This window comes from Eretmochelys imbricata, chromosome 1 (assembly GCF_965152235.1).
Source record: "Eretmochelys imbricata isolate rEreImb1 chromosome 1, rEreImb1.hap1, whole genome shotgun sequence".
NCBI classification, from domain to species: domain Eukaryota; kingdom Metazoa; phylum Chordata; order Testudines; family Cheloniidae; genus Eretmochelys; species Eretmochelys imbricata.
Genome location: NC_135572.1, coordinates 285,930,530 through 285,958,418, shown reverse-complemented (window position 1 = coordinate 285,958,418; position 27,889 = coordinate 285,930,530). Strand labels below are relative to the sequence as shown.

Genomic DNA, 27,889 nt, shown 5'->3' with positions numbered 1-27,889 from the left:
CAAAGGAGCAGAGGGAAATCAGCTCTAGAAACCTTCTGTAGACCAGTCCATGGACACCTCAGAGTAGACAACATCCTCTGATTTTCTCATGTCTTGCACATTGTGTAGTTATTCACATTTTCACAAAGTCTATGTAAAGAGTGCAAAACACTACCAATCAGATTTAGTAGCATTTTAAACGCACTTTGCACTGGTACAAATGATACAATGTGCAGGGCAAAGGAGAATGAGGCCCTATCACTACAATACAACATACTATGCAAACACAGAGGATTTTACAATGGTACTAAAAATGTTTCAAGACCTTGCCTCTGATGTCAAGTGATTGTGTAAGGCATTTATATAAGTACTTTAAGTAATAAAAGAAAACTGAGGGTTTAATAAATATATTTTGAATACAACCTTAGGTTATATATGTGTGTATGTATACACATATACACACACACACACATATAACCTAAGGTGAAAAGTGGTTCATAGTAAGTGAAAGCCATTACAAATTTTAATAAGATCATAGAATCATAGAATATCAGGGTTGGAAGGGACCTCAAGAGGTCATCTAGTCTAACCCCCTGCTCAAAGCAGGAACCTCCTGCTCAAAGATAGGTAAGTCCTCTGTTACAGAAGGAGCATTTTGAGTCATTTACGACTTTTTCCACACAAAAAATCTGTATTAAGGAAAACTTTAAGGATGGTGAGTGAAGCACTCATAATGATAATAAGAAAAATAATGAATAATGATAATAAAAATGAAATGTAATGTCAGGATAAATATACGGCTTTAACTTTCCTCACTTCAGCTATTGCCATCTAGAAATCACATACCATTCCTTAAATAATAATATTTTTCATATAACCTTAGCCACATGTCCACAGAATCTACCAATATATTTTTGTCATTCTTGCTTACTTGTTTTTAGTTCAGACTATAAAAGCACAATAGGATTTTAGTGATAGGTTATATATAAGTATTGTTTTCTAATAAGTATTATGACTTTTTTGTCACCATAACACTTCACATACAAATAAAATAAAAATAAAAACTAAGTTCTTCATTTCATGAGATAGTTTTAATGTGTTAATAATTCATTGCTACACAGTATTGATTTGAAGGCTAAGGACCTAGATGTATCTAGCAGACATGCATAGCTCTGTGCACTGGAGAACTCAAGGAAGGTTTCTCTCTCTAGTGCAGAATTATTTCGTAAGTTCCACTTGGGGTGGTTCAAATACTCTCTGGCCACCACTCAGAATTGTACTTAACATGACATGATATTACCTTAATAACTGAAAATTACAAGACAATTTTTAATAAGTATTTCTGATGGTACCATCATTATGGAAATCATTTTTCTTATGCAAAGATACCAAACATAGAGATCTCATATTTGGTTTGTTGATTGATTTTGTTGAGACAAACTTCAAGACAAGTCCGAAGATAAAAGATTCCATAGTTTTAAAGTTATGAAAATTTAGATTGGACAATTTCTTAGCAAAGACTTCCGATTTCACAAAAAGGCAAGAATTTTGACTGCATATAGTGAATATACATTGACATATACATACATTTTTTACAACCAGTGTTTTTTCAGCTTAGCAAAGCACAGAAGCTTTGTGCCCTATTTACAAAGCAAATTTGAAGTTTGAAAGTTCAGCTACTTTTGAGATATCCCTCCAGAATATTTTTTAAAACTTGGGTAAAATATAATTTTGCATCTCACAAGGTGCATCCTATTGCATGATGAAAAACATAGTTAGAAATACTACCTTGCTTAAGCCATGCTGACCCCCATCATCACATTATGCACATAATCATTGTATTACAATGAAATTCAATACATTGTGCAGACAGTGGAATGCATATACCAGCCAAAGAGGAATTTAATGTTAGTAATATTTGGACTTTGACATTTATAAGTTACATTAAAGATAAATTCTTATTTCAAGGACTGATGGCAAATTAAATCATCCATGTACAGCAGCAGCAATGGTATCTTCCTATACAAGGCAAAAGAAAAATTAAAAAGAAAAGAAAAAGGAATATCTGCCTTGTTTTACACAGCTACACAAGTATACCAAGTTTTACATAAAAGAAGCTAAATATATTCATGCCCACGCAAATAAGGTGAAATAATGATTCATTGATATATAGAAGCCTAAAAATCTGCATTTTATTTGTTTTTATTAAAATAAATCTTTATTAAAATGGTATAATTCCCAATTAATTGTTACTGTCATACAGCATGTAACTCCTTTATATAACCTCATCTCAGAGTAGTCTTGTTTTAATTGCTTTGATCGAGTATACTCTAAGGATCAAAGCCCAGAGACTTGTTTTGATGATAACAAGCAGTTCAGCAAATACAGCAGCCCAGATCAAAATTTAACACTATCAGAAGTTCAAGATGATTCTCCTGAGTTGAAGAATATAGTGACCGATATTTTCAGGGTCTCTAAAGAGTCCATTGATGTCTAAATACTGTTTTCTAATACCTGTGTAATACTTTTCCTGAACACTGGGTGACCAGGACATCAAGTGTATGATATGCCATAAATATGACTTTTTGAAATAAATAAATAAATAAAGGCTAAGTTTGTTCATTCCAGTTCATGTTACATATGGAAATTTAATTTCATAAACACTGCAATTCATTTGAGAGAAAATGTCTACATTAGCATAACCTGCTTAAAATAAATCATGCAAAAAATTTATGTGAATTTGCATACTTATGGCACACTTCATAATCTCCTCTCCTTTGATGCGTATTTAAACATTTCAGTTGTTGAGGAGAAGTTGATTCCAAGTCTTATCCTTCATCTTTCCTGAAGTGCTATTTTAGCAAAAATTGAAAGACATCTGAGTATTAAATGAAGAAAAAGCATAACTCAGCCCTCTGTATTTTAACCCATATTAAATTAAGTTGATCATTCATAACATTTAATTAAAAATCTGGTAAATGTTTTCCCCAAAATCTTTTACACAGATCTCTAGTGGTTTTGGCTCTGCCCAATGGCTGAGCTATGCTAGCTACGTTTATACAAGGCAACTATGACTCATTGGCCTGCAGTGTCTAAATATGTCTTATTTCCTAAGAATTTCAGTTTAAAAGTATTTAACAAATATATGATTTGTGCACAGGCTTCGTTTCTTTTAATACAGTTGTAGGAATATACGGATAATATTACATGCTGAGATTCTGAGTCAGTGAAGCTATTTTAACAGCTCTGTTATTAATAACCACAGTTTAGGACTGATGCTGCAAACCTTTCCTCTTGGGTTTAACTTTAAGCATGTCTGTAATCCCAGTGCCTTCAGTAGTACTATTCATGTGCCTAAAACTAAGTACATGTATACGAGTTTCTAGGGCCCTTATATAGTGCCTTAACTTTGTATGGCACTTTACAAATATTACAATAAGAGATGGTCTCAAAGACTTTACTATCTAAATTAGACAAGTATAAAAATATGTAGCTAACAGGGGGGAAAAAAGAGAAGGTAACAAAAGGTGGGACTAGGGATTAAACAAACACAGATTCATTATTAAGCAAATCTTACCAATTCTTATCTTTTTAAAATACAGGTTGAAGTAGGACAGGAGGAAAAGAGTAGACAGCACAGGAATGGAAGTCAAAGCTAGAACCAAAGCGAAAGAAGTGAGTGGGCTCTGAGGTGAGATTTGAAGAAGAGAGGGGGGTGCTTTACATATACTTTATTTTTTTATTTACTTTTTAAAACTATACATATTGTTTTCACTGTATAACATCAGTTTCAAAGCACACGGCAAGAAAATATAACACTATAGGAAGAAAGATATAATTTGGGGTCTTTTTTTAAAAAAATGGTCTCCCAATGGCACCCAGATGCATTAGTACACAGACAACCTATCCTGTTAATAGCAGCTTCATTTTCCAAGATCAGTCAGTGTTATATTGCTCACTTAGCATCCCTAATTAGTTAATTTCTTCCTTTAGATTATGCAATCTCATCCCAAAATCCTATGGATAAATAAAGTAGTTCTTGAGAGACATTTTTGTTCATGTGAAAATGAATGCTATAGCCTGGGTATTTATTCTAACCATAACATAAACCTACATAAAACAGCCTTCTATCAAGTTGCTATCAGAGGCTCTATGGTCAAAAAATAACACATGATGAAACAGCCATGACTGAGCATGTTGACTATACTGACCCTTTCAGTTTAAGAGGCTCAGAAAGAATACCTGATGCCAAGAGTTGTGTAAAAGATCCCAGCTGCAGGAGACTGTAAAGAATGTTTAGATCTCAGTGTGTGGAAAAAGTAGTCATTCTGCAGAAAAACAGCCCTGGGGCACTCATGTCTCTGAATCATTGCCAGGATCAGCAGATATCTGCTGTGAGGTAGACACACACTGTTTCAGCACAGCCCTCAACTATCAGTAGACATCAGTGTAAGGATGGCATGATTAAAAATAATAGCTTAATAGAGGAAAGGAATATGAACTAAAAAATGTATACCTAAGTTCTTTCAAGTTCAATAGATGTAATAAATGCATCGGGTGCTAAGTATTTTAGTATAAACTTTGTATCATCATATTGATTGTTCTGGGAATGTACTCAGTTTGTTATACATTAAAGGTGCTATTCTCAAATCCTGTATAGTAATTGCCAAATGAAGACTGATACACATATTTAAGCATGGAGATATTTGTTTTAAAGCTGAGCTGAAAGAGATAGTCAGTTTAAGTCATGATGGGTTTGAATTGTTATTCAGGGCCAGAGTGCTGTAGGGTGCACTTTTGTCAAGCCTTAATGTGGGATTACCTAGTTTTCTAGATTGAAGGCATTAAAGATTTCATTTTTTTGAAATAGGTTAGGGATAAGAGATTTTTACATCAAACATATCACAGTTTTGTCACCTTTAGCTATAGCACAGAAGACTATTCACCTGCATAAGGTGAAAGTTGGCTGCACACTGAAACCCTTAATAGTCCTAACAATAGATTCTTGCAGCGCTGTCTATTGCTCACATATTACTACTCTCCAAATGAATCACATTGAAGACCAGACAGCATTAACCTACATTTAGAATATTAAAAACATGTCTCTATCAGGATGGGTACATTACATAAAGTTTCAAAAATACTTTTGAATTTTACAGTTTGAAATTTGTGATGATGCCAAGAAAGTGTCTATTCTTTACTAAATGCAAACACTAATGCAGCTCTGGCTACGAAATTACAAAATCCACTGAACCTGAGAAGGATAATATTACTGAAAATATTCAATAATAAAAACATACCCAATGCAACTCCACCTTCAATTACAGACAAGTAAGTAAACTGATTTGTGACAATACTAATTTCTTACATCTCTTCTTCCCCAAATAAACAGCAATTAACACACAGGTTTCTTATCCTATTTAGCTTACTCTTATTCAAAGTTTACCTACATTTTAACTTCCAGATAACCGATGTTATTAAATACACTTACCTGAAAAGTATAAAATCGGGTCCCATTAGGAGGATGCACCTTAGGGGAGCCAGAGACAGTGTTCATATCTGAGAAAATCATTTCTGATCACAGACACAATACAATCCACAAGGAGATACAGACGCAGAGTAGAGTGCTAAGCTTACAGATAAATCCTTCATATATTTAGGGAGGCAACTGTATGAAATGAAATCTGCTTCATCCATTCACATACAGAGTGACAGCATTTTGAATTCCCCACTCCTACATTTGTGAGCTGTACTGTAAGGTCTTTAGTCACTGACCTTTGAGTGTAGCTAGTTCTTTAGAACATGCAGGACGAATAAAAATTAGAATTGTTGAAGAAACGAAAGCTAGAACTACAGTAAACGGAGCTTGGGCAGAATCTGGCAATGCTTTGGACCTGCCCATCTGTTCCCAGTGATAATCACCTCCCTCCACCACAGCCTAGCAAAGTGATTATGCTAAGCATCCCAGTTAACCAATAACACAGTTTCATTTCAAGCAAGCAAGCACAGTGTAATGCAGAGGACCTCTTCTGACTAACCTGGAGCATGTCTGAGATTCTGTTTATAGCTATGTTTGATAACAGTGATTATTTTATCATTTCAGTTATTAACAACCATATTAATTCTTACTTTTGCTGACCATTGTTTTATTTTAAACATTTATATATGATTTTTGCATTGTCTTTTTACCCAGCTGAAAAAAAAAACGTGTTGCTCTTCATATGAAAAAAAAAATGTCCAAACAAATTTGTGGCTTATCTCCTATAGACTGAGAACATAATGAAAGACAGGGATACAGAAATAAAGTCAGTTTAATTAACGGTTAATGCAACACAGACTTCTTTTCCCATTATTTGTCCCTTATCTTTAGAAATGGCTTCAAAAGCAATACTAATTATAAGGGTGAAATTATTTTACATTTTTCCTCAGTCTTCACGTTTTTCTCAAAGCCGTTCTACAGAAACCACGACATCTCATTTTCATAATTCATAACACAAACTATTGATTGTAAAACTGACCTACAGGTGAACATACACTGTATAGACATTTCTTGGAGATATTTCTTAAGAATAAATCCATTCCTTTTTTTTAAGATCACAAAATGATACTTGCAAACATCTATGCTGAACAGGCAACAAGGATTCATTATGTTACTTGTTCACACACCGATTGTTCAGGCAACAGGAAGGCATAAAAGATCATATTCAAATGACCTGGCACCTTTTAACAGAAAAAAGAAATGTTCCATTTACACATAATTCAAAGGTGGGGTTTGAGGAAAGGATGGAAAATAGAACACAGCTAGAAAGATAGAGCCTTTATGTTCTATCAAGCATGTTACCTTTATACAAAATTTTAAAAATGAGAAAGAGCTTAAGAAATACAAATTTAAAAATGGAATCTGTCAAAAAACTAAGAAGCTGCCAGGCTGCCAGCTTGGTTCTTATTCTCTTTCTGCATTTCATTCTGAATAATCTTAATGTTTTAAAGCAACTCAATATAATATAGTTCCTCTGCTTTTATAATGGTTAATAGAGGGCATATATTCCCACATATACACAGATGCCCTTTTCTTTAAATTTGCATGCTGACCTCTGCTGCTGTCCACATTATGGTATGATGTGTCCCATAACGATATTTTGTAAACCAAATTCCCCCTTTGTTCCAAGTCTTTCCAACCACTCCCTTTTAATTGTACTCAGAAGAGGCCATAATTAATCTAGAATTATTATTTCGACCCATTCTTGTACTGAAGCTTGCAAAAGCTACTCATAAGTCTTTGCTTAAGAAATAGAGTATAGAAGCTGTACAGTCTATTTTTCCCCCTTTATTTTGGAAAGAAGGACTAGGCATGGGGTTATGCATTTGGGTCACTCAGCTGGCAAAAGTAGAAACTCCAGATCTTTGGTAATCTCAGTAGGGAAACTTTCATTCTGAGCTACTATTTTGTTGCTTTATAAATCATCCAAACAAACATCTGCTGCTATTTCCCCACAGTTTCATGAATAAACAGCATTTTGTGTAGATTTGAAGACTAAAGGGACTAGTATGATTGTCTAAATCTGACCTCCTGCATACATAGGCCATAGAATTTCACCTAGTAATTCCTGTATCAAAAGTCTATATCTTCTGTTTAAGATAGAGCATACCTTTTAGAGAGACATCCACAATCTTGATTTAAATACTTCAAGACCGCATCCTGTTGATAAATTGTTCCAATGGATAATTATCCCCACTCTTAAATAAATTGCATTTTATTTCTAGTCTGAATTTGTAGAGTGTCAGTTTCCAGCCACTGGATCTCATTATGCGTATTTCTGCTACAGTAAAGCTCCCTTTACTATCAGAGATCTTCTTCCCACCAAGCTACTTCTATACCATGATCCACTCACCTCTCAAATTTCCCTTGGAGCAACTAAATAGATTGAGTTACTTTAGTCTTTGACTGTGAGGCAGGTTTTCAGACTCCAAGTAATTCTTGTAGCTCATTTCTGAACCTTGATCAATTTGTCAACATCCTTTTAAAGTCTGCGCATGAGAACCAAACACAGTGCTCTAGTAGCAGTTTCACTAATGCCTTATCCAGTGGTCTTGGCACTGCCCTACTTCTGTTCAGTATTCCCCTGTTTGTAAATCCAAGGATCGTATTTGCTCTCTTAGCTACAACATTGCACTGGGAGCTTATTTTCAGCTGGTTATCTACCATAACCCGCATGACCTTGCTTTCCTAGCATCATTGCTTTTCTAAAATACAGTCCCTCACCCTTTAAGTGTGACCTACATTCTTTGTACCTGGATGTATGAGATTGCATTTGAGTATTTTAAAGTGTTGTTCAAATGAGCCCACCTTACAAAGTCAGCCAGATAACTCTGTAGAACTGATCTGTCCTTCATATCTACTACTCCAGTAATCTTTGTTTCATCTGCAAATTTTAACAGTAATGATTTTATCGTTTCTTCCAGATAACTGTTATATTGAACAGAGGGATGCCACTGGAAACACCCCTATGGTAGATAATTCTTCATTTACAACTACTTTTTGAGCTCAATCAATTAGCCAGTTTTGAATCCATTTAAGATGTGCTACTTCGATTTTTATGATGCTATTTTTTAAAATCAGAATGCTATGCAGTACTCAGTCAAATGCCTTATCGAAGTCTAAGTAGATTTCCAAAACTCTAACTGTGCCAGAGGGGTACCAAAGGGCTATATATTCCATCCCCTCACCCCAATCTCAGCAGGAAAAAACCTAAGTTTGATCTCCACCCAGGATCTCCCTGACAGAACAAAATGCATGTTTCAAAACTCAGCTTTAAAAAATAACTACTATTTTGTCTCAGGCTAGTTTATATGAATCGTTTATTTTGTTGACCACTTTTTGAACTACACTTTGCAAATCTACATCACTTTTTCATAAACCAAGCCAAAGTTTAAAAAGCTACTCCTCAGCAAATACTGGTGCACTGAAATTTGGTAGCCAGGGCTATGACATCCCAAACCTTTAGAACAGTAACATTCTTTAAGTAGCAGCATTCCTTTGTGGGCCTGACAAACGCTGGATACCAGCCCTCATATCTTGTTGGATCTGGCCGGGAATGGATCTCACATGCAAATGTCATTAAAAGAAAAGGAATTTTCATTTGTGGTCTGACAAAGATAAAGTAAAAAAAATCCAAATTAGCAGGTCATGGAATTCAATAAAAGATGCACTAAACAATGGTTAGGCAAATAACACTTACGACATTTCTGGCAAATAGTGAGGTAACCTTTTTGAGACCTAGACCCGTTTGAACACCATTGGTCAATCAAGTCCTCTGGAGGGAGCACACTCTAATAACAGAAGTCCTTCACAGACTATAAACTCTTCCTTTATAGGCCATATCTGTTGAGATCAAGTGTCTCTCCACTGATGATCATCCTCCCAATTCTGAGAGTTGGAGCTCCTTGGGTTCAAACCCTACCATTACAAGCACCATTAAACTTTAGGGCAGTGGGATAATTTTGCACTGAAGGTTAGGGGTGGGGGAGAGACAGAAACATTCCCCACAGCTCCAGAGGGTCAGCTTCTTTCAGTACAGTCAAAAACATTCTTTCTTGTAACCCCTTAAAAACAAACAAGAAAGTCAAAGTCACCTCCACAATGCTTACTTTAGTGTCTTGCTGGCGTTCTTCCTTTGACTGGCTTCTATACTGTGCTAGAGCAGACTTCAGAGAGTTCACTGAAATATCACCCTCCCACTAATCGGCTGGCATATGTGGAGAGTACTGAGCACTGTCGTGCAAAGCCGATTCAAACTCTACTCTCTGTCTCCTCTGCTGTTTATCTTTCCAGCCAGCAAAACATTTTGGAGAAAGGCCCTCCCCCAGAAGTGGAAAATTGAGGTAACGTCAATAGCTTTCTTCCACAGAATTTTTATGCCCATGCCAAGAGTCTTTTCCTCCCTGGTTTCTGGGCTGAAGCTGAAGCTTTTCACCTTTGGACAATCTAAACAAGTCCTAAGTCAGGTCCCTGGCTCCTCCTGACTCTTAACAGGTTTCTCAGAGGATGCTGCAAGAAAGCCTCTAAGGACTTTTCTTGTTGGGACTCCTGTATCTACATTGACAGTCTGCAAGTCTAACTTAGGTCTTCCCCTCCGAAGGCTGGATTCCTGAAGCTTCCCCTTGTTACCACCTATTCCTCATGGCCTAGAAAGCTGCCTGCCTTATCCCTTTCTTCCTCTAACCAAAACCTGGGGACCCCTGCTTATTTCCCACTCTGATGAATTTCAGTTGACTATGATGGAGATTGTTCCCCACTGCACTGATCAGTCAGGGTTGTCCATCCAGATCTCCCCTGATCAGTCTCGAAGCTGCAGCATCTTAGTCCCAGGCTGGCAGAAGGACAGTAATGGCCTTTTTAAGGGTCCAAAATAATACCTCGTTTTGTGCATTGCTATGAGTATATGTCACACTAGATTTAACTGCAACTTAATTTTTATGTTAAAGAAAACCTCATCTTCAAAACACCATTTTGCAATGAAACACAGGACTATGCATTAGACAAAGAATAAAACAAAGAACATTGTTTTTATCGACAAAAGGCAGTTTCTTCTAAATGGTTTCCTATGCTAAGGGTTAAAATGATAGCAACATGTGATACAAAGTGCATGTTTCTGGATAATTACAGGTCTAATTTGATAAAAAACTAGTGATTTAAATCTTAACTCAAAACATCTGTTTTTCCATTGCTGTTCTCTACCTATTCTGGCAAGGAATATGCCATACAAGAGCTAACATGTTTAACAAGCTAACCACATTTGGCAATTAATAAAAAAGCTTCTCCATTGATGCCTTACATTTTTGCATATGCACACCCTTTAATTTTCTAAGTATTTATTTCATACATTTTGTAGCCTTTGATTAATTTGGAGTGCAAATTGCACAAGTCACTGATAACAGGTTCTTTACCAGGCAGCAATGTAAAATTTATTATGAAGTATGAGATTGTTGAGCCACACACAGAAACTTAAAAACTGTAATTAACATCCAAATAATTCCAAACATAAGCATTAGCATACAGACAATAGATGTACAGAAAGTAACAGTCCCCAATACTAGCATACTCACAACACCATGGAGACTGTTGGAAACAAAGATAGAAAGAAACTGTAAGCAGGGATCATCATAAATGGGATGCGATGATCTAGGCTGTCTCTATCTTATCATCCTGATGAACCCGCTAGCAGTTAGACATACACCTTATTTTATACCCACACCTGTCTAGTGACTATATTTGAATTACCTCCTGGCCCACTGTCCATGCGTGGCATTTTGTGGAACCATAACTTGGGCCTTATTGCTGACATAGGCTGTTTGCATCAATACATTTCCCAGTATTTCCAACACGCTAATGCAGTTAACTTCATGGTTACAAATTCCAAAAATCCCCTATTTCAACCATATTTTGTTCTTTTGTAGTTTATGTGTTTATCCCCACTGCACACATTGCAAAAAGCCCTTATAACCTTATTACCTAAGTCAAACACTCATCCTACCTTATACCTAAAAAGCCCTTATAACCTTATTACCTACTCAAACACTCATCCTTATAATAATGGCCATGCTAACTGCCAGGCCTCACTAGGCCTCTTGCTTATAGCCAAGTCTATTTCCAAAAATATTTTAAACAACTATTTCCCCTACTTAAATTAAGTTGTCATGGGATAAGAGGGAAGATCTTTTCATGGATTGAGAACTGGTTAAAAGACAGGGAACAAAGGGTAGGAATAAATGGTAAATTTTCAGAATGGAGAGGGGTAACTAGTGGTGTTCCCCAAGGGTCAGTGCTGGGACCAATCCTATTCAACTTATTCATAAATGATCTGGAGAAAGGGGTAAACAGTGAGGTGGCAAAGTTTGCAGATGATACTAAACTGCTCAAGATAGTTAAGACCAAAGCAGACGTGAAGAACTTCAAAAAGATCTCACAAAACTAAGTGATTGGGCAACAAAATGGCAAATGAAATTTAATGTGGATAAATGTAAAGTAATGCACATTGGAAAAAATAATCTCAACTATACATACAATATGCTGGAGGCTAATTTAGCTACAACTAATCAGGAAAGAGATCTTGGAGTCATCGTGGATAGTTCTGTGAAGATGTCCATGCAGTGTGCAGCCGCAGTCAAAAATGCTAACATGATGTTAGGAATCAGGATGTTCAAAAAGGGATAGAGAATAAGACGGAGAATATCTTATTGCCCTTATATAAATCCATGGTACGCCCACATCTTGAATATTGCGTACAGATGTGGTCTCCTCATCTCAAAAAAGATATACTGGCATTAGAAAAGGTTCAAAGAAGGGCAACTAAAATGATTAGGGGTTTGGAACGGGTCCCATATGAGGAGAGATTAAAGAGGCTAGGACTTTTCAGCTTGGAAAAGAGGAGACTAAGGGGGCTATGATAGAGGTATATAAAATCATGAGTGGTGCGGAGAAAGTGAATAAGGAAAAGCTATTTACTTGTTCCCATAATATAAGAACTAGGGGTCACCAAATGAAATTAATGGGCAGCAGATTTAAAACAAATAAAAGGAAGTTCTTCTTCACATTGCGCACAGTCAACCTGTGGAACTCCTTGCCTGAGGAGGTTGTGAAGGCTAGGACTATAACAGGGTTTAAAAGAGAACTGGATAAATTCATGGAGGTTAAGTCCATTAATGGCTATTAGCCAGGATGGGTAAGGAATGGTGTCCCTAGCCTCTGTTTGTCAGAGGGTGGAGATGGATGGCAGGAGAGAGATCAATTGATCATTACCTGTTAGGTTCACTCCCTCTGGGGCACCTGGCATTGGCCACAGTTGGTACACAGGATACTGGGCTGGATGGACCTTTGGTCTGACCCAGTATGGCCATTCTTATGTACTTGTATAGTAGTGTTTCCTTAAGCAACTTATCTTATCCTATCATACAAATGTTAATACAAAAGCCTTTATGTAAGGCGTTCCAAGATCACGTCAGGGGTGAAAGGCCAACAGGGCAAATAATTAACATCAAAGTAATGGAGGACTGGTGTGAATTTACCTGTCAAGCTGAGGAACTTTGAAAAAGCAATCAATTTTTTTTAAACTATACGAACCCAAGCCAAGTATCATCCAAGCCAATGGTAGCAGGATCAACTCCAAAGTATCAATTTGCATGCATAGTTGATATGAGCCATTATGTTATCAATATTTTCTCCAAATATTTAAATTTCTTTTGTCTTTTCATCCCTGTGCTTTCCAAGGTTCACAATCTACACAACACATTTGTTTCTTTTACCAAAGGCAGTGAAATGTTGAGACTCATTGCACATTTTCCAGATAGCTTTCATGTTAAACATTAACCACATCACTTCTGCTTTGTGAAGTTGTGAAAAACCCCTTCAAGATCATCTTTTTAAAATCTAGCATTCTGTAAGCACACCTTCAAGAAAGATGTGCAGAGGCTCCTGTCAATGTTAAGAGTGAATTGTGTGCCTAATCTCCATGCACTGCTTTAAAATGAACCTTTATTCATTTAAGTATTCTCAAAACACTGATATTAACTGTGAGTGCTACAAAAACTAAAGTCTCTAAAACATTTAGAGAGCTAGAGGCTCTGACCATGAAAAATTGAAAGACAGTAATCCTTATTCACAACTCTGCTGAAAAAAATATTTAGATTTTTTTTGTATAGGTGTTATTTAGTGCATTAATATCAAATGGCCTTGATATTAGAGTATTTTCATAACTATTTTGGTGGATTTTTTGAAAAGAAATGTGGGTTCTTCCTAGCCCAAATTTATATCCCTAGCTGCTTTATGGAAGATCTGCAATTAAACTGTACACTTTTGCAAAGGAGTATTTTTCCCTCAGTAGCAGTACAGGGATTATGTGACCGTCCCCTATTCCCAGAAGCATGGTTTATTCAATTGCACTGCACTCTATGGAAATCAACCTCACGGGATAGATATTGAGGATGCACTGATGTAGGTGACTAAATACCCAATATCCCAGGAAAGTATTTGAAAGAGGCTGTTTGCTCCGATGATAAAGTCTACTTGAGTGACCATTCTAAAAAAATGGAGACCAGAAATAAGAAGATCCAACAAGACAAACATTTCTATTTCTCCATCACACCAGCCAGGGGATATGTTGTATTTTCCAAATAATGGCAATGAGGTGTAGAGCTGCTGAATTTTCTCATCAGAGATAAGAAATGCACCCCCACTGAATATATTAAAAATATTTAACACACACTTGGGCCCAAGATCTGTTCTTTCCTGCATGAGGTTATTCCAGGCCCAAGGTTGTAGGAACTTTCACAAACCCCAACGAGGTGAAGGGACAAGAAGAGATCTAGAAAAATGTGATTCGGCCTAGGGGAGTCATTTGCTCCTTTCCACCAAGCAACTCTGCCATTTCCAGGTGTGCAAGGATTTTTTTTTAGAAGCAAGGACCCTATGAAACAGGCCAGCTCTTCTTCTGGATATGTCAGCCTTCTCGATATGTCAGCCATGAGCTAGCATCCATGGTCTAAATGGCCATGGATATTTTCCATTAGATAAACTCCTTTATTTCGGCAATTTAAAATGTTTTTATACTGCTGTAGTTAAATGTTGCTGTATGGCTCTTTATATTACAAGGAAGTGCTGGTACCTCCACAATATATCGTGAAGCTGGCATTCCATTGTAAACCCTATTTTGACCCACTCATAGATAACTGAAACTAAGTATCTGTGTAACTCTGAAGACAATTGGATTACAAAAATAAATCCAGTTGTAATAGCTGGACAAAATGTGCAGTTATATCAGATCCTTGCATACTCTATGTTAGCTGCACTTTGAAGCATAAAGACTCGCAAGTCCATGCCTTCAAACACCTTGAAAGTGAGTGTACTGAGAATAATTGCTTATTCTTAGTGCTTTATGAAACATGTGCTTCATTTCATTAACTGTTGCAATTATTCCGAATACCCACGCAGTCAGAGCCTTCATCAGCCCATCAAATTCAAGCTTTCATGATACCCATTTAATACACATTCTAGATGACAATGGCCACAATCCATTTTTCTTACACTAAACAGAATCTTGGCACAACAAAAACCCCACCATAAATTAACAAGTTTAGAATCACCAATTCAAATACATGAATGAGTTTATGAATGCAGGAACTGACCTAAATATCAGTTTGCAGAGCCTAGCTAGTGTATAGTTCCTCAATTGACAAGAATCAGACACAGTGTGGAAGCAAATAAATTCAACATATATCCCACTTGAGCTTAAAAATTCAAACTGAAGTTTGATGTGACATTGACAAGTTTAAAGGAAATACAAGATTCCTACCCTTCAGAGCTCTGTTTGGCTCTTGTATAGGTGCTCAAGAGGAAGATGGACACAAGAAATCTCCTCTTTTTGTGCCACTCTGTAGCTGGCAGCCAAACACAACTGGGACAGCTCTATGCTAATGCTTCTCTGGGGGCTAGCCTGCCCAGAACTGTGAGTAAGGACTTGAGAAGTAGATGGGGCTATGTCTTTTGTCTTCTCTACACTGGCCAGGACAGTTGGCTGGCTAGAGTGGACCATACAAAGCATTCCAACAGCTGTACTCACCATGGGACATTGCAGTTCCTAACTAATTCCAACATGGATACCCATCTCCTAAGCACAATTTGGTCCTAAATAAACCAAAATTGCACACTGAAACTCACTAGGAGACTGAGAAGATGGTGTTACTATTTGTATCATATTCTGGAGATGTTGGATGGTGACGGCAACTCAGTGAGTGACTGTTAAAAAACCCCCAACATAGTTATGAAAGTAGTATGAAGGCCATTTGATATTAATGCACTAAATAACACCTATACAGAAAAAATCCTAAATATTTTTTCAGCAGAGTTATGAGTAAGGATTAGTGTCTTTCAGTTATTCACAGAGCCTCTAATGCTCTAAATGTTTTCAAGAGAATTAAAAGAAGATGGATGGGAATATGGAGGGAAGGGGAGTTCGGGCATAGGGGGTAGAAAAGAAGTAGGACTGAATATGAGACTGGAAGAAGGAAGTGGATAGAAGGGGAGATGTATCTCTCATCTAGTCAAGAGTCTAGTCTAATATCTACCTAGTTTTAAAATATATCTAATTTTCCTTCATTCCCACTGTTGGGCTTCAGTTATCCAGAACACACATACTAAGTTGATGAGGGTTGTATAAGATGGGCATTTTCAATTTGTCTACTGGCTGTCACATTTGACAGCAGAAGTGATTGCATTTCTATGGTGCCTAGACATATATTTTCTGAAGAACCCTAAGATCCTCTAGGATGAAAAAGCACAAATAAGTGTAAAATCTGAGTATTTGTAAACTAAATTAAGTTTTGAAACATACATTTACTACTACCCACAATAAAATTATAGTCATCTTTAAATTAAATGTTGGTGGATCAAAGCCAGTAGAAAGATAAAATACTGTCTTCCCAGATGGTAGTGAAAAAGTAATAAAACCAGTCAGCTTGCTATCTCACCCCGCATCATATCACTTAGATGTGTTTTACATGATATTTACATCTTTTAAATTACTATTATAATTATTATTTATAATATACACCGTGGCACTGATGTGCCTGGCACTTTATAGGCAAATTCAAAATGACAACTTGCCCAAGGACTCTAGAATCTAAATTACACATAACACTGCAAGGGATTACAATAAACCAAGGATGAGAGGAAGGCTGAGGAACAGTGAAAGACATTGAAAGAAGATGGTTGTTGCCCATCTATCTAGTTAGTTGATTTAAAGAAAGATAAGTTAATATGTTGCAATATTTTGTACATGATGTTTGGAAAAAGTGCAAGAGCAGAGGCCAGCAATGGAAGGTTGACAGAAACAAGTAAGGTTAAAGGAGGGATCTGAAGGTGAATGAGTTTTCTTGGCCCACCAAATCATAGTGAATCTTTCAGGAACAATGACCTGAGAAAAGGAGCAGAGTTATTTAGGGTAGGAGACATGAGAAGCACCAAGACAATGCACTGAACTGCCAATGTGAACAATGTCCGTAGAATAACAGGGGCAACAGAAAGGTTGATGAAGGCAAGGGGAAAACTGGGCATAGATTTGAAAATGAACATTTTCATTTGCCCCCAAAATTTTTGACCCCTTCCTTGCAAAAGGTTTCTCTCATTCAACAGGAAAGAACCCCAGATAACGGTATTAAAAAGGGCATAGTTCTGCCACCCTTTCTTATGGTGTGGAGTACCTTGTTCCACAAATATTTCCACTAACTTCAGTAGAAATATTTACAGAATAGTTGAAATTACTATTCAGCGTGAGTAAGGGAAGCAAAAGTAAGCCTCTGAGGTACAAACTGGCAGGAAGGCTCATGCAAGGACAATTGTCTTAGTCATTTCTCTTCTCGCTCTGCTCCATCTGGAAGATAGCTATTATTAAAATATGAGCAGTGAAGGTTGCTACCTGGCATTTTGTTGTCCTCTGATTCATTTCAACTTTGGATACAATCCCGTGAACCTTTACTCATGTGAGTAATCGCAGTGACAAGCTGGAAGTACTCACTTGAGTAAGGACTACGGATATGAGTCAACCTTTGAAAGAGAAAGCCTGTTTGTTTTCTTATTTGAGTAAGAATTCATAAAATGTTTTTGATAATGACAAGTACACTGGGTAATCATATTTACATAGAAGTGAATATAATTTGGAGAAACATGAATTTCCAGGATAACAACTTGTAAAACTGGATAATTATGTTCTGCTTCACATTGCTCAAGAAGCTGAATACTACTAATGGTCTAATAAAAATCTGAAAAGTAGATTTACTCTAGTAGCTTTTACTGCATGAAACCAGCTGAGTAGATAATTAGAGCAATAATTCTGAATTTGGGTATAATTATTGTTTTTGTAGCAATTGGAACCTGACACAACACTGTTAAAAACAAAGAGATAAAAGATTAAAAAATATATATATAATTTACTGCCAACCTTTCAAAAGTGCTCATTAATTTTGGGTGCCTTCATTTTTTGCATGTATAACTGGAGATGGTTTGCATCTAATTTTCTGAGGTGCACAGCACCTGTACCTACCACTGGTTTATGTAGGAGTCGTATGCTCAGCAGCTTTGAAAATTAGGCCTCAAGGGGTCTCAATAAAATAAATGAAGCACCTATAATTATTGACCAGTTTTGAAAAATCTCAGACTTGTCATTCTTAATACACTTACTTTTTTAAAGACAACGCAAAACTACAAAAACTTGCATTACAATTTAATATTTAGGGTTGAGATAAGCAATCAACCCATCAGTACATTTTTTTTTAGTATAAAGTAATATTTATATATTATCTAGTAAATGATCCCATTTTCCATAGTGTACACAATGTTAAAGAAATGGTTAGCAGTCATGAAGAACTGATGTACCGTACCTTCAGAAAGTATCCTATTTACTCACTGGTTGTCCTTAACCTTTCAATATCACTCTCCCTTTCAAAACTGCAGCGAAAGTGTTTGTGTACTAATATTCTGTAAAATCATTTTTCCTCCAACACCACAAAGATATGGGATTCTATGACAAGTACAGGCAAAGCTCTCCCCAGGGCAAATGGCTGTTCCGGCTCTTGACTCAGCAGACTTTCATTTTCCCTTACAAGTGCTTATAAAAATACAGAACTAGCCAACCCAATGTATAACTATTAAGCAGCAGAGCCAGCAAATGTTATATTTTTCTGGGGAGGAAATTATGACACAAGTATAGTAGGAAGTTAATTTTTTCTGAGCTGGAAGTTGGGAATTGAAAAGGAACCTAAATATTCTAAGTATTCTAGATTCTAATATGTTGTGCCATTTCTTCACCCCCCACCCCAGTACTGATTGTCAATGATCCTTTTTTAAGGTCTTTGAGGGAATAATGACAGAAGACCTGTAAGCCAGGGCCAAAAAAAATCCCAAAACAAACCAAAAAACCTCACTAATTTTCCTAACTATTGGATAGAATCACTTCAAAACGTGACTCAATGAAAATATACATAGAGAAAAGATTTTTTAGCTGTCCATTTTGTAAGGCTTAGTTCACACAATAGTTGCCTTTGTTCTTTTTTAACCATGTAAAAGGAGTAATTATGGGATATTTTAAGATAATGTTTTGATTTTCATTCCATTTCATTCAGCATTTTGTCTGGATTAATAAAAGGAAGACTATTTTTTCTTCGATATGCACAGCATGAGTGACTGAGCATCATTATCCTCTAACCATCTTACTACAAAAAATGCCATTCACATATACAGGTGGAAAATGTACATTCTTGAACAGTCTTACAATTGAACAAACAGATGGTTCAATCTCATTCCCTAGATACAGAATGGAAACTAACACAGATCAATACCTACTAAATGTTTCTCATGTTCTAGTAAGTGTTAAAATATCAATTGTAACAGCCTGGTAGAAAGACAGGAATGTAACTCTGCTCTACAAAGACCTTTTATTGGAGGTCATGGCACTTGAAAATTCACTTGAACTTAATGTCAGCATAAATGGCTCATGGGCAAAATATAGTCAAACCTACAAACTGTGATACTGGTATGGAATTGCTCTCAAGAGTGGACCAAATCCTGGCCCTTTCTTACATGAGGGGTTCATTAGCATCTCAGGCCCAAGTAATTCAGGTCTGCACTGGCCCAGATAACTAGGTCAAACCCTAGTGTTAAAAAAGAGTGGAAGGACTGCAGTCAACACCCATAAAAATACTCACGGGGAAGAAGAGGTTCATGATATTGAGGCAGTCTCAATATCAGACCCTAGGCGTGGGATAATATTTTATGGACACTTATGAGCTATGCATCTGCCAATGAGAGGGATAAAGATTGTGGTTATTTCAGAAGTACCAGGACTAGGGGTGAGGGGAGCTGTAATGGAGATATTTATGGTTGATGACCCTGAGACTAATTTTCCACCAATGCTGTCCTCAATGTACTTTTGAATAGCCTCAGGGCTGCTTTAAATTATGCCAGCCACATCCTCTCTCACACCAGCATATCTGGATCTACACCAAACAAAGATCCCTCTACACTGGGACAATACCTAGTTACTCACCTAGGACAGCTTTCTAGCCTCTGTGCAACTGAAGCATTGCAAGGATCCATACAGGGACTAGCATCAGCACCCGAAAGTTTGAACTACAACAGGTAAACAAGCTCTCAAAAATAAGCCATAAAAAGAGAAGATAATGTTATAATCTAAGACAAAATGAAAGGGATACATTATTGAGCATACAGGACAATGTATTCATTGAAATAGCCATCCCACTGATTCTGTAAAACAAATAAGAAAATGAGTTGCAGTACAGATTGCAATAAAGAAAAAAAAAGCCCTCAAACAAACAAACCAACTGAAATGCAAGGCTTAAACAAAATTTTGCATTTGCCTAAAACAAATGAAGCGACGAGGCACATCCATAATAATAAATTTGCTTCAGCATTTTAAATCTTCCATTATAATCATTCACAAGATTAATATCCTAGATTGCAACAGGCAGATGTGAGAATAAGAAACTAACATAACCTGACACCACTGCTGTGAAGCCGGTATTACTATATCTGTTTTATAACTGCAGACACTGAAACACCAACAAATGAACAGACCTCTTCAAGGCCACCGAGCAAGTCCATGTCACAGCAGGGAAGTCTCTAGTTCTAAAACCCAGTCCTGTGCTCAGTTCATGTAGCAGACAACACACACATACGATCTATATTATTTCTATATAAACACAGACAAGTGCTGTATATTAAATAGCCAGATAACTACCATACCAAGAAGCTTGGGATTTTGCTTACTGTCAGGTACTGGCAATATTAATGGCTTGGCTTATACTCATAGATGGTGCTGAACTAACTGTAGAGCAATTCATGCCTTCACTGGCTGTTGGAATCATGAGATGACGGGATTACTCTTAGTTTTAGTGAGGAATGATATATGCATAACTGGCATATAGCAATCAAAGTACAATTATGACCCTTCTTAGTTAGGGATGGAGAATTTAATGATTTTCCTAGTGGAGAATTATGAAATAACCTATGCATAAGGAGAGTTGCTCCCTAACCCTGGTCAGTTAGCAGTTGATTTGTGCCAATTTTTATCCTCTCTGCTGTAACTCTGTTTATTTTTATTATTTCTATAAATGTCCAGTCCTTTTCTGATTCCTACTAAGTTCTCAGTCTTAGCAATGCTCCACAATGCCTTGTGGCGAAAAGATCCACAGACCAAATATGCATTGTGTAAAAATCTGTTTCCTTGCATCCATTTTAAATTTGTTGTCTTTCACTTTCATTGACAAGCCTTTGTATTTTGAGAAAATAAACAGGAGCACCTGCTCTAACTTCTCTATACTATTCATTATTTTATATACATTTCCATAATCATTTTTCTCTCCTCTAAATTAAACAGCGCCTCAATCCTCTCAAGATCTCCCCTTTTTGCGTCTAAATCATTTCCATTCCCAATCTCTAAACCCCTTCATCTTGGCATAGAGAGAATTTGCTTGTTTCTTCTTCAGCACATCCAGCTAGGTAGCCCTCTCATCCACTTACTAAGAATCCCAAATCTCCTAGAGTGGGTAGATAGAGGTATCTGTGGTATTCTGTGGTTTTGTTAGCAGGGAACTATACTGCACCTCTGAGCACTCAGGTGTAACATGCAAATTTAGATGTAATAAAGACATAGCTCAAATCTTTTAAACACTGGTTAAGTTAAAAAACAGATAAGATTGGTTAGATAGGTTAGATAGAAATTTATTGGGAAGGAGGAAGAGATTGTGTATTCATTGGCAAAATATAGTCAAACCTACATACAAAGCCAGTAAGTCATAGATGAGTCAGCAATTTAAAATAAAACTTGTGAATTTAATAAACATGTACAATGACTCACCTCTGATTATTTTTCATGACAGACTCACTGCTTTAGAATACAATCTGAACAGATGAACATGGTTTCTATTTAAGTCAAACAAAGTATTTTATTGGCTCAAGTGTCTTTGAAGTGTTCACATATTAACCAGTGAGCTGCAACAAAGCTTTATAAAAACCTTCACAAATATAAAATCATATTTTTGTTATTAATAATTTCCCTAAAAATCACAAATAGCAAAGAGATATTTCAGATATAACAATCTACCTTTACCAGATATAAAAATATTAAAAGTCTGAGAAAAATAGTCATGGACTTCTTAACAATTGTGAAGATCAGAATCACAGCTGTCAATAACAGCCCAATTTGCAATTTTATTCATCAATGAATTTGTGCCAGTTTTGTAAGCATATCATACTTGCCACTGGATTTCTGCCCTAAGTTCTGAATAGGTTTGAATGAGAAGGAAACTGGCTGTAATTCTCTCCTCTTGCCACTCTGGGACACTTATTTTGATGCTGACGAGAGTGGCATAGGTTTCCTTCTCAGCTGATATTCTTCATCGTTTCTCATGATAGTTTCCATAGGCAGAGACAACCACCTCTGCCGGTGGCCTCAGTCTGTCCCACTACCATCCTTAATATCAGCTACTTCTGACACCTTAGCAGTAGAGAGAGAAAAGCCATAGGGGGTGGGGTGGAGACCTCAGAGTAGGAGACAAGGATGAGTAGAAAAGGTCTGACACAAGTGGCAGAGTTAGAGTGGAAGGTGAGACACCCTGGGGCGAAATGTCAGTGGGCTAAAAAGAGCTAGACTTCAGCAGGAGATTGAAAATGATGACACACGCTGCAGGACAGGTAGTGCTATACTTCTGGTCACACTTGGTATTGTTTAGATTGAGATTTAAAGGTGTGATAGAAGTTACCTAACTCAATCTAATTAACGCCTTCTACAACTCTGTTCAAGACAAAACAATTGTACTTGCATGTACTAAACTGATTGAGTTAAAGTTAAGCTGTGTTTACATTGGTGTTAAGTTGGGTTTTCAATCAGGTTATACTAGCTAACTCAATAGACAAACAGCACCTTGACTCCTAGGATTTATCTACACCTAAAACACTACAGAGGCACAGCTGCACCCCTGTAGCACATCAGTGAAGACACTACCTAGCCTGTTGGAAGGGGTTCTCACACCTGTAGATTCTCCACCTCCCGGAGAGGGGCAGTAGGTATGTGGACGGGAGAATTCTCCTGTTGACTTAGCGCTGTCTACTCTGAGGGTTATGTCAGTTTAACTACATTCCCCAGGGGTGAAGATTGTTCGCATCCCTCAGTGACATAGTTATAGCAACCTAATTCCCTAGTGTAGACCAGGCCCTCGTCTAAACAAGGCTTCAAACAGAGTAACCAGTTGCAGGCAGTGAGAGAATACAATCAGGCTAGACTGAAGAGTATCGGTACTGTTTATGGTATTTTCCTCCATTGTTGCTGTTTTAAATTAGTAAATAATCCTTTAACCTGCTTTAGATATTATTGTATGCAGTACTGTTGTTGCCGGCTTGGTCCCAGGATATTTGAGCGATAAGATGAATTAGGTAATATCTTTTACTGGACCAACTTCTGTTGGTGAAAGACACAAACTTTTGAGCTTACTCAGAGCTATACTTCAGCTAATATTAAAATAATACATTATACAAGGAGCGGAAGGCAGTGTTCTGGAGATCACACAAAAGGAACAACAATATTGCAATGCTTGTTGAAAAGTGCTGAAAACAAGGAAAAACATAAAATGGAAATGGCTGCTGTGAAGGCTGTGTATCTGCAATATATAAATCCCCTACCAGCTGTACAAATTATGGGGAATGCTTAGGATACTTTGAAATAGATTAAACAGCAATTTGAACTGTATATGAAAGCCATGGGGGCTAATGGAATGAAAGATGAGCCAAAAATTGCATTTCTTTTTAATAGTAATTTAATCTTTTTAATGGCTGCTCAGAATCACTAGATATATACAATGTCCTTCATACATTGGGAGAGGAGAAAGAAAGGGGAAGAAAGCAGTAAGGAAGCAATGAAAAGTTTTGAGGAGTAGCATCCTAGAAAAAATGTTAATTATGAAAAATATATTTTCCAAATAAGGATCCAGAAAGAAGGTGAAACAAAAGTGTCAAAGACTTCAAATTAGATATGCTCCAGGAATTATTTTGAGAAAAGTTCCTCAAAGGAACCTTTGAGGAAAGTGACATAGGTCCTATTTTAGACAACAGGTCAGACTAGATCATCACAAAGATCTTTTCTGGCCTTGAAATCTATGAAAAATGCCATTCCATGAATTGGGACTATTCAAAGAGAGACTCCCTGGAGCAATGAAAAAGTTATGTGAAAGGATACTCAGGGACATGGACCTGACACCTGAAAAGTAATGTTCATGTGCCATGCAGCAGAACAAATAGCAATGCAAGACAGTAAGGTACATATAGGGAGTAGTTTGGGGAGGAATGGGGAGTTGTTACCCCCCCCAAACGACAAGCCTTGGACAGGCACGGAATTTGCCCCCTCCCACGGCCATGTTGGCCTGGCTGGAACTCCCCTCCTCCTGCAAAATATGTAAGTCAAACTACACCTCTGGATAGAGAGGATGTAATGTTTAATTGTGTGGTATTTTCAAGTAAGGAAAAAAACTACAGAAAATAAAAATGTAAAAGAAACAAAACAAAGAACAACAGGAACTAGCTAGAGCACAGAAAATATCCAGCATTCAAGCATATATGTAGACAACAATAAAGCCAACTATTTTGCAACAATGTGCAGACAAAGCAGTAAAATCTATGAGTTATAAATAGAATGCAGAGATTCTTCAAGTGAAGGGGAAGAGCTGTTCACAAACACCATAAAGAGAGACGTGCAAAAGCCTGGCTAATAAAAATACGCACAAATGACCTACGAGACAGGATCAGAAGTGAATGTATTAACAATAGATACTGAAATAGACTGGTTCATAGGAAATACAAAGCTCAAAGGTGAAATTGAAATCTTACAGTGAGTGCAAATTTCACTCCTGAGAAAGCGTGAACAGTCACTGAGATGCAAAGACAAAACAATAAAATCTTCACTGAGGAATTATGCACAGGTGAAGTGCATGGCCTAGCTAAAACGGAGTTTAAAGGGTGCATTCCATAAAGAGTGACTCTGATAAAAAACCTGAACTAGATGTAAGCACACTAAATTGCATCATATGAAGATATGTTTACATGAAAGGGTCGTTTTGTGGTGACATACAGACACAGTTATGGGACAAGATAGTAGTTATAAAATCTACGGTGTTCCACAAGATTTAACAAGATATCAGAGGAAGACAGCAGATAGTATTATTCACAGAGTACAAAAAACATTGTGGGAGAGGGAGTGGAAAGACAGATGATAGACTCAGATTTCATATTAAGTCCAACAAGTTGAAGAACATTTGTACTTGGAATTAAATTCCACAAAGGAATTAAATGTTTGCTGAGAATTCAGCAGTGACATATTAAACAGTGAACTACATGTGTTAGCATGGTTTTAGCAGATTCTTTTGTATACAAAAAGCTCCAACGTGTACATTCAAAACACTGTTTGGCATAGTCTGATTCTTAATGATACCTTTCAGAATATGTTTGGCACTAGAAATATAATTTGGGACAAAGGTTGATTGAATGATTAAAGTTTAGGAACTTCCATAGTTTCAGATATACATATGAACTTCTGGATACTTTTCTGAAATCGAAGGCTTTGGGGCTCTCCTATCAATGGTTTTATTTGTTTCTTAAATACTCTTAAACTTCTGAAACGTTCTATCATTGTGACAATTGTCAAAAGTCAATCATTTATAGATTAATCATCCGCAGGTAGGTCTCAGAGAGAATCTCAACAATGTCATGATGTAATATATGGAGAAATCATGGACTTTTGGGGGCTCAAGCCAACTAATTCTGGAAAGATTACCAGTGGCTGAGTGGAACTTGGATCAGGCCACTCTCTTGGTAGGAGAGAGCTTTCAGAACATCTTGTAAGCTGTATAAAAGTTTTGAGGCCCTGATGATAAACATTTTAAGTTACCCAAAATTCATCAGAGTGAACTACTCCAGTGTTTGGGGCATAGTTCCTCTTAGAGTCCCAGCTTGGATATTGTCCCTAGAAAATGTTTTTAGATATGGTCAACATTTTTATATATTACATATAAATAACTACATTAAAAATGTTAAGTGCAAAGTCAAGCACTCGAACGTTAGGAAATGAAAGAATTACAATTGTCTGTGTAATCTCCATTTGGCTCCCAAGGGCAAATGCATTATGATATGGTGCTTTAATTTAATGACCACATACTATTTTGTCCACAGAACTCCAGCCTCATTCAGTGCACGGGATGGATGGTGCTCACTTAAAAAAAAGAACAAAAAAGCCCAACATTATTGAAAAACTACCCATCACCCTCATTGTTCAATGTGTGGCCGTATGCCCTATTTACTTCACACTGATCAAACACTGCTCTGAAGACAGAATTATTAATTTCCAGTGGGCTTTTCTATGGAAATCACCAACATAATATCTTAGTCCTTCATAAATATTAGTGAAATTATTTTCACAACACACATGAAATGGAGGGGGGGGGGATACTATCCCTATTTTACAGATGGGACCTAAGGCACAGACACACTAAGCTCAAAAGTATCCACTAATTTTTGGTCAGACAGCTGAGAACCGATTTTTCGGAGCATGTAGCATTATATAGCACTTTGTGTGTTCAAAGTTCAAACTCCCAGTGAGTTGTGGTGCCGTCTATTGCCTCACTGCAGTTTGGGAGCTCCATTGCTGCAAAATCATCCAGTATGTCTTGCACATTACCCAGAGTCACATTCCTGTGCAGCAGGAGGTGATTAATGGCCCTGCATACTTGCATGACAATGGCCCCTGCAATGGATTTCCTGACTCCAAAATTATTCCTGACTGCCCAGTAACAGTCTGGCTTTGCAAGTTTCCACAGAGCAATCGCCATTCGCTTCTCAACTGTCAGTGCAGCTCTCATTTTGATGTCCCTACACTGGAGGGCAGGGGCAGGTTGGCACACAGATCCAGAAATGTGGCCTTGAGCCTCCGAAAGCTCTGAAGCCACTTCTTGTCATCCCAAACCTGTGTTACAATGTGATCCCACCAGTCAATGCTTGTTTCTCCAGCCCATCACCTGTGCTCCACCATCTCCAACTATTTCATTAACACCACCGACGACCTGGAATTGTTTCTTTCTATGTCCTATAGAAAGCAATGTAGCCTCCAAGGAATTGTCATGTTCTGCATGGCTCCTCTTGTGGCTCTGCAAATACTGCAGGATCCGGTTCTTGTGCTTGCAATACTCATGACAATAGTGCAGAGCTGCATAGGCTTCTGTCATAGATGGCGGACAGCCAAGAGGGACAAGTGGATTTATGGGACTTTGACAGGAAGGCACAAAATATTATGGGCTGCAGATGAAATTATGGGATGGAGAACACTGTATTAAGGGAAACAACGAGGAGTCTAGTGGCATCTGAAAGACTAACAGATTTATCTGAGTATAAGCTTTCATGGATAAAAACCCCACTTCTCCAGATGCATGCACGCATGAAGAAGTGGGTTTTTTATACATGAAAGCTTATGCCCAAATAAATCTGTTAGTCTTTAAGGTGCCACCGGACTCCTTGTTTTTGTGGATACAGACTAACACGGCTACCCCCTGATACTTGGTACCAGGTATTAAGGGAAGTTGATCCCATGCTCTCAGTCACCCCCCTGCACAACTCGTGTCAGCCTCATCAGACATTGCAAGTGTAACATCGACAGACCCCCGTCATTGGCAGGTGGGATCGAACCTGGGACCTCTGAAGCTTAGTGTATGAGCCTCTATTGCATGAGCTAAAAGCCACGTGGCTCTTAGTTAAGGCTATGGCAGACTCATTAATCTCTAAGTGGCGCCACTAGATGCGACAGAGCCC

General features: G+C 37.3%; 1 protein-coding gene across 3 annotated transcripts in view; it reads right to left on the bottom strand.

Moving 5' to 3' along the window:
• Window positions 1-27,889, bottom strand: part of PPFIA2 (PPFI scaffold protein A2) — a 578,892-nt gene that overhangs the window by 430,421 nt on the left and 120,582 nt on the right. For 2 of the 3 annotated variants that reach the window (XM_077807712.1, XM_077807713.1), the window contains exon 1: window positions 5,471-5,551. The exons of the other annotated variant lie outside the window; for it this stretch is intronic. In XM_077807712.1, the coding sequence (XP_077663838.1) occupies window positions 5,471-5,551 (81 nt within the window). Of the gene's footprint in view, window positions 1-5,470; window positions 5,552-27,889 lie in introns of those variants that run through there. 3 annotated transcript variants of the gene reach the window in all.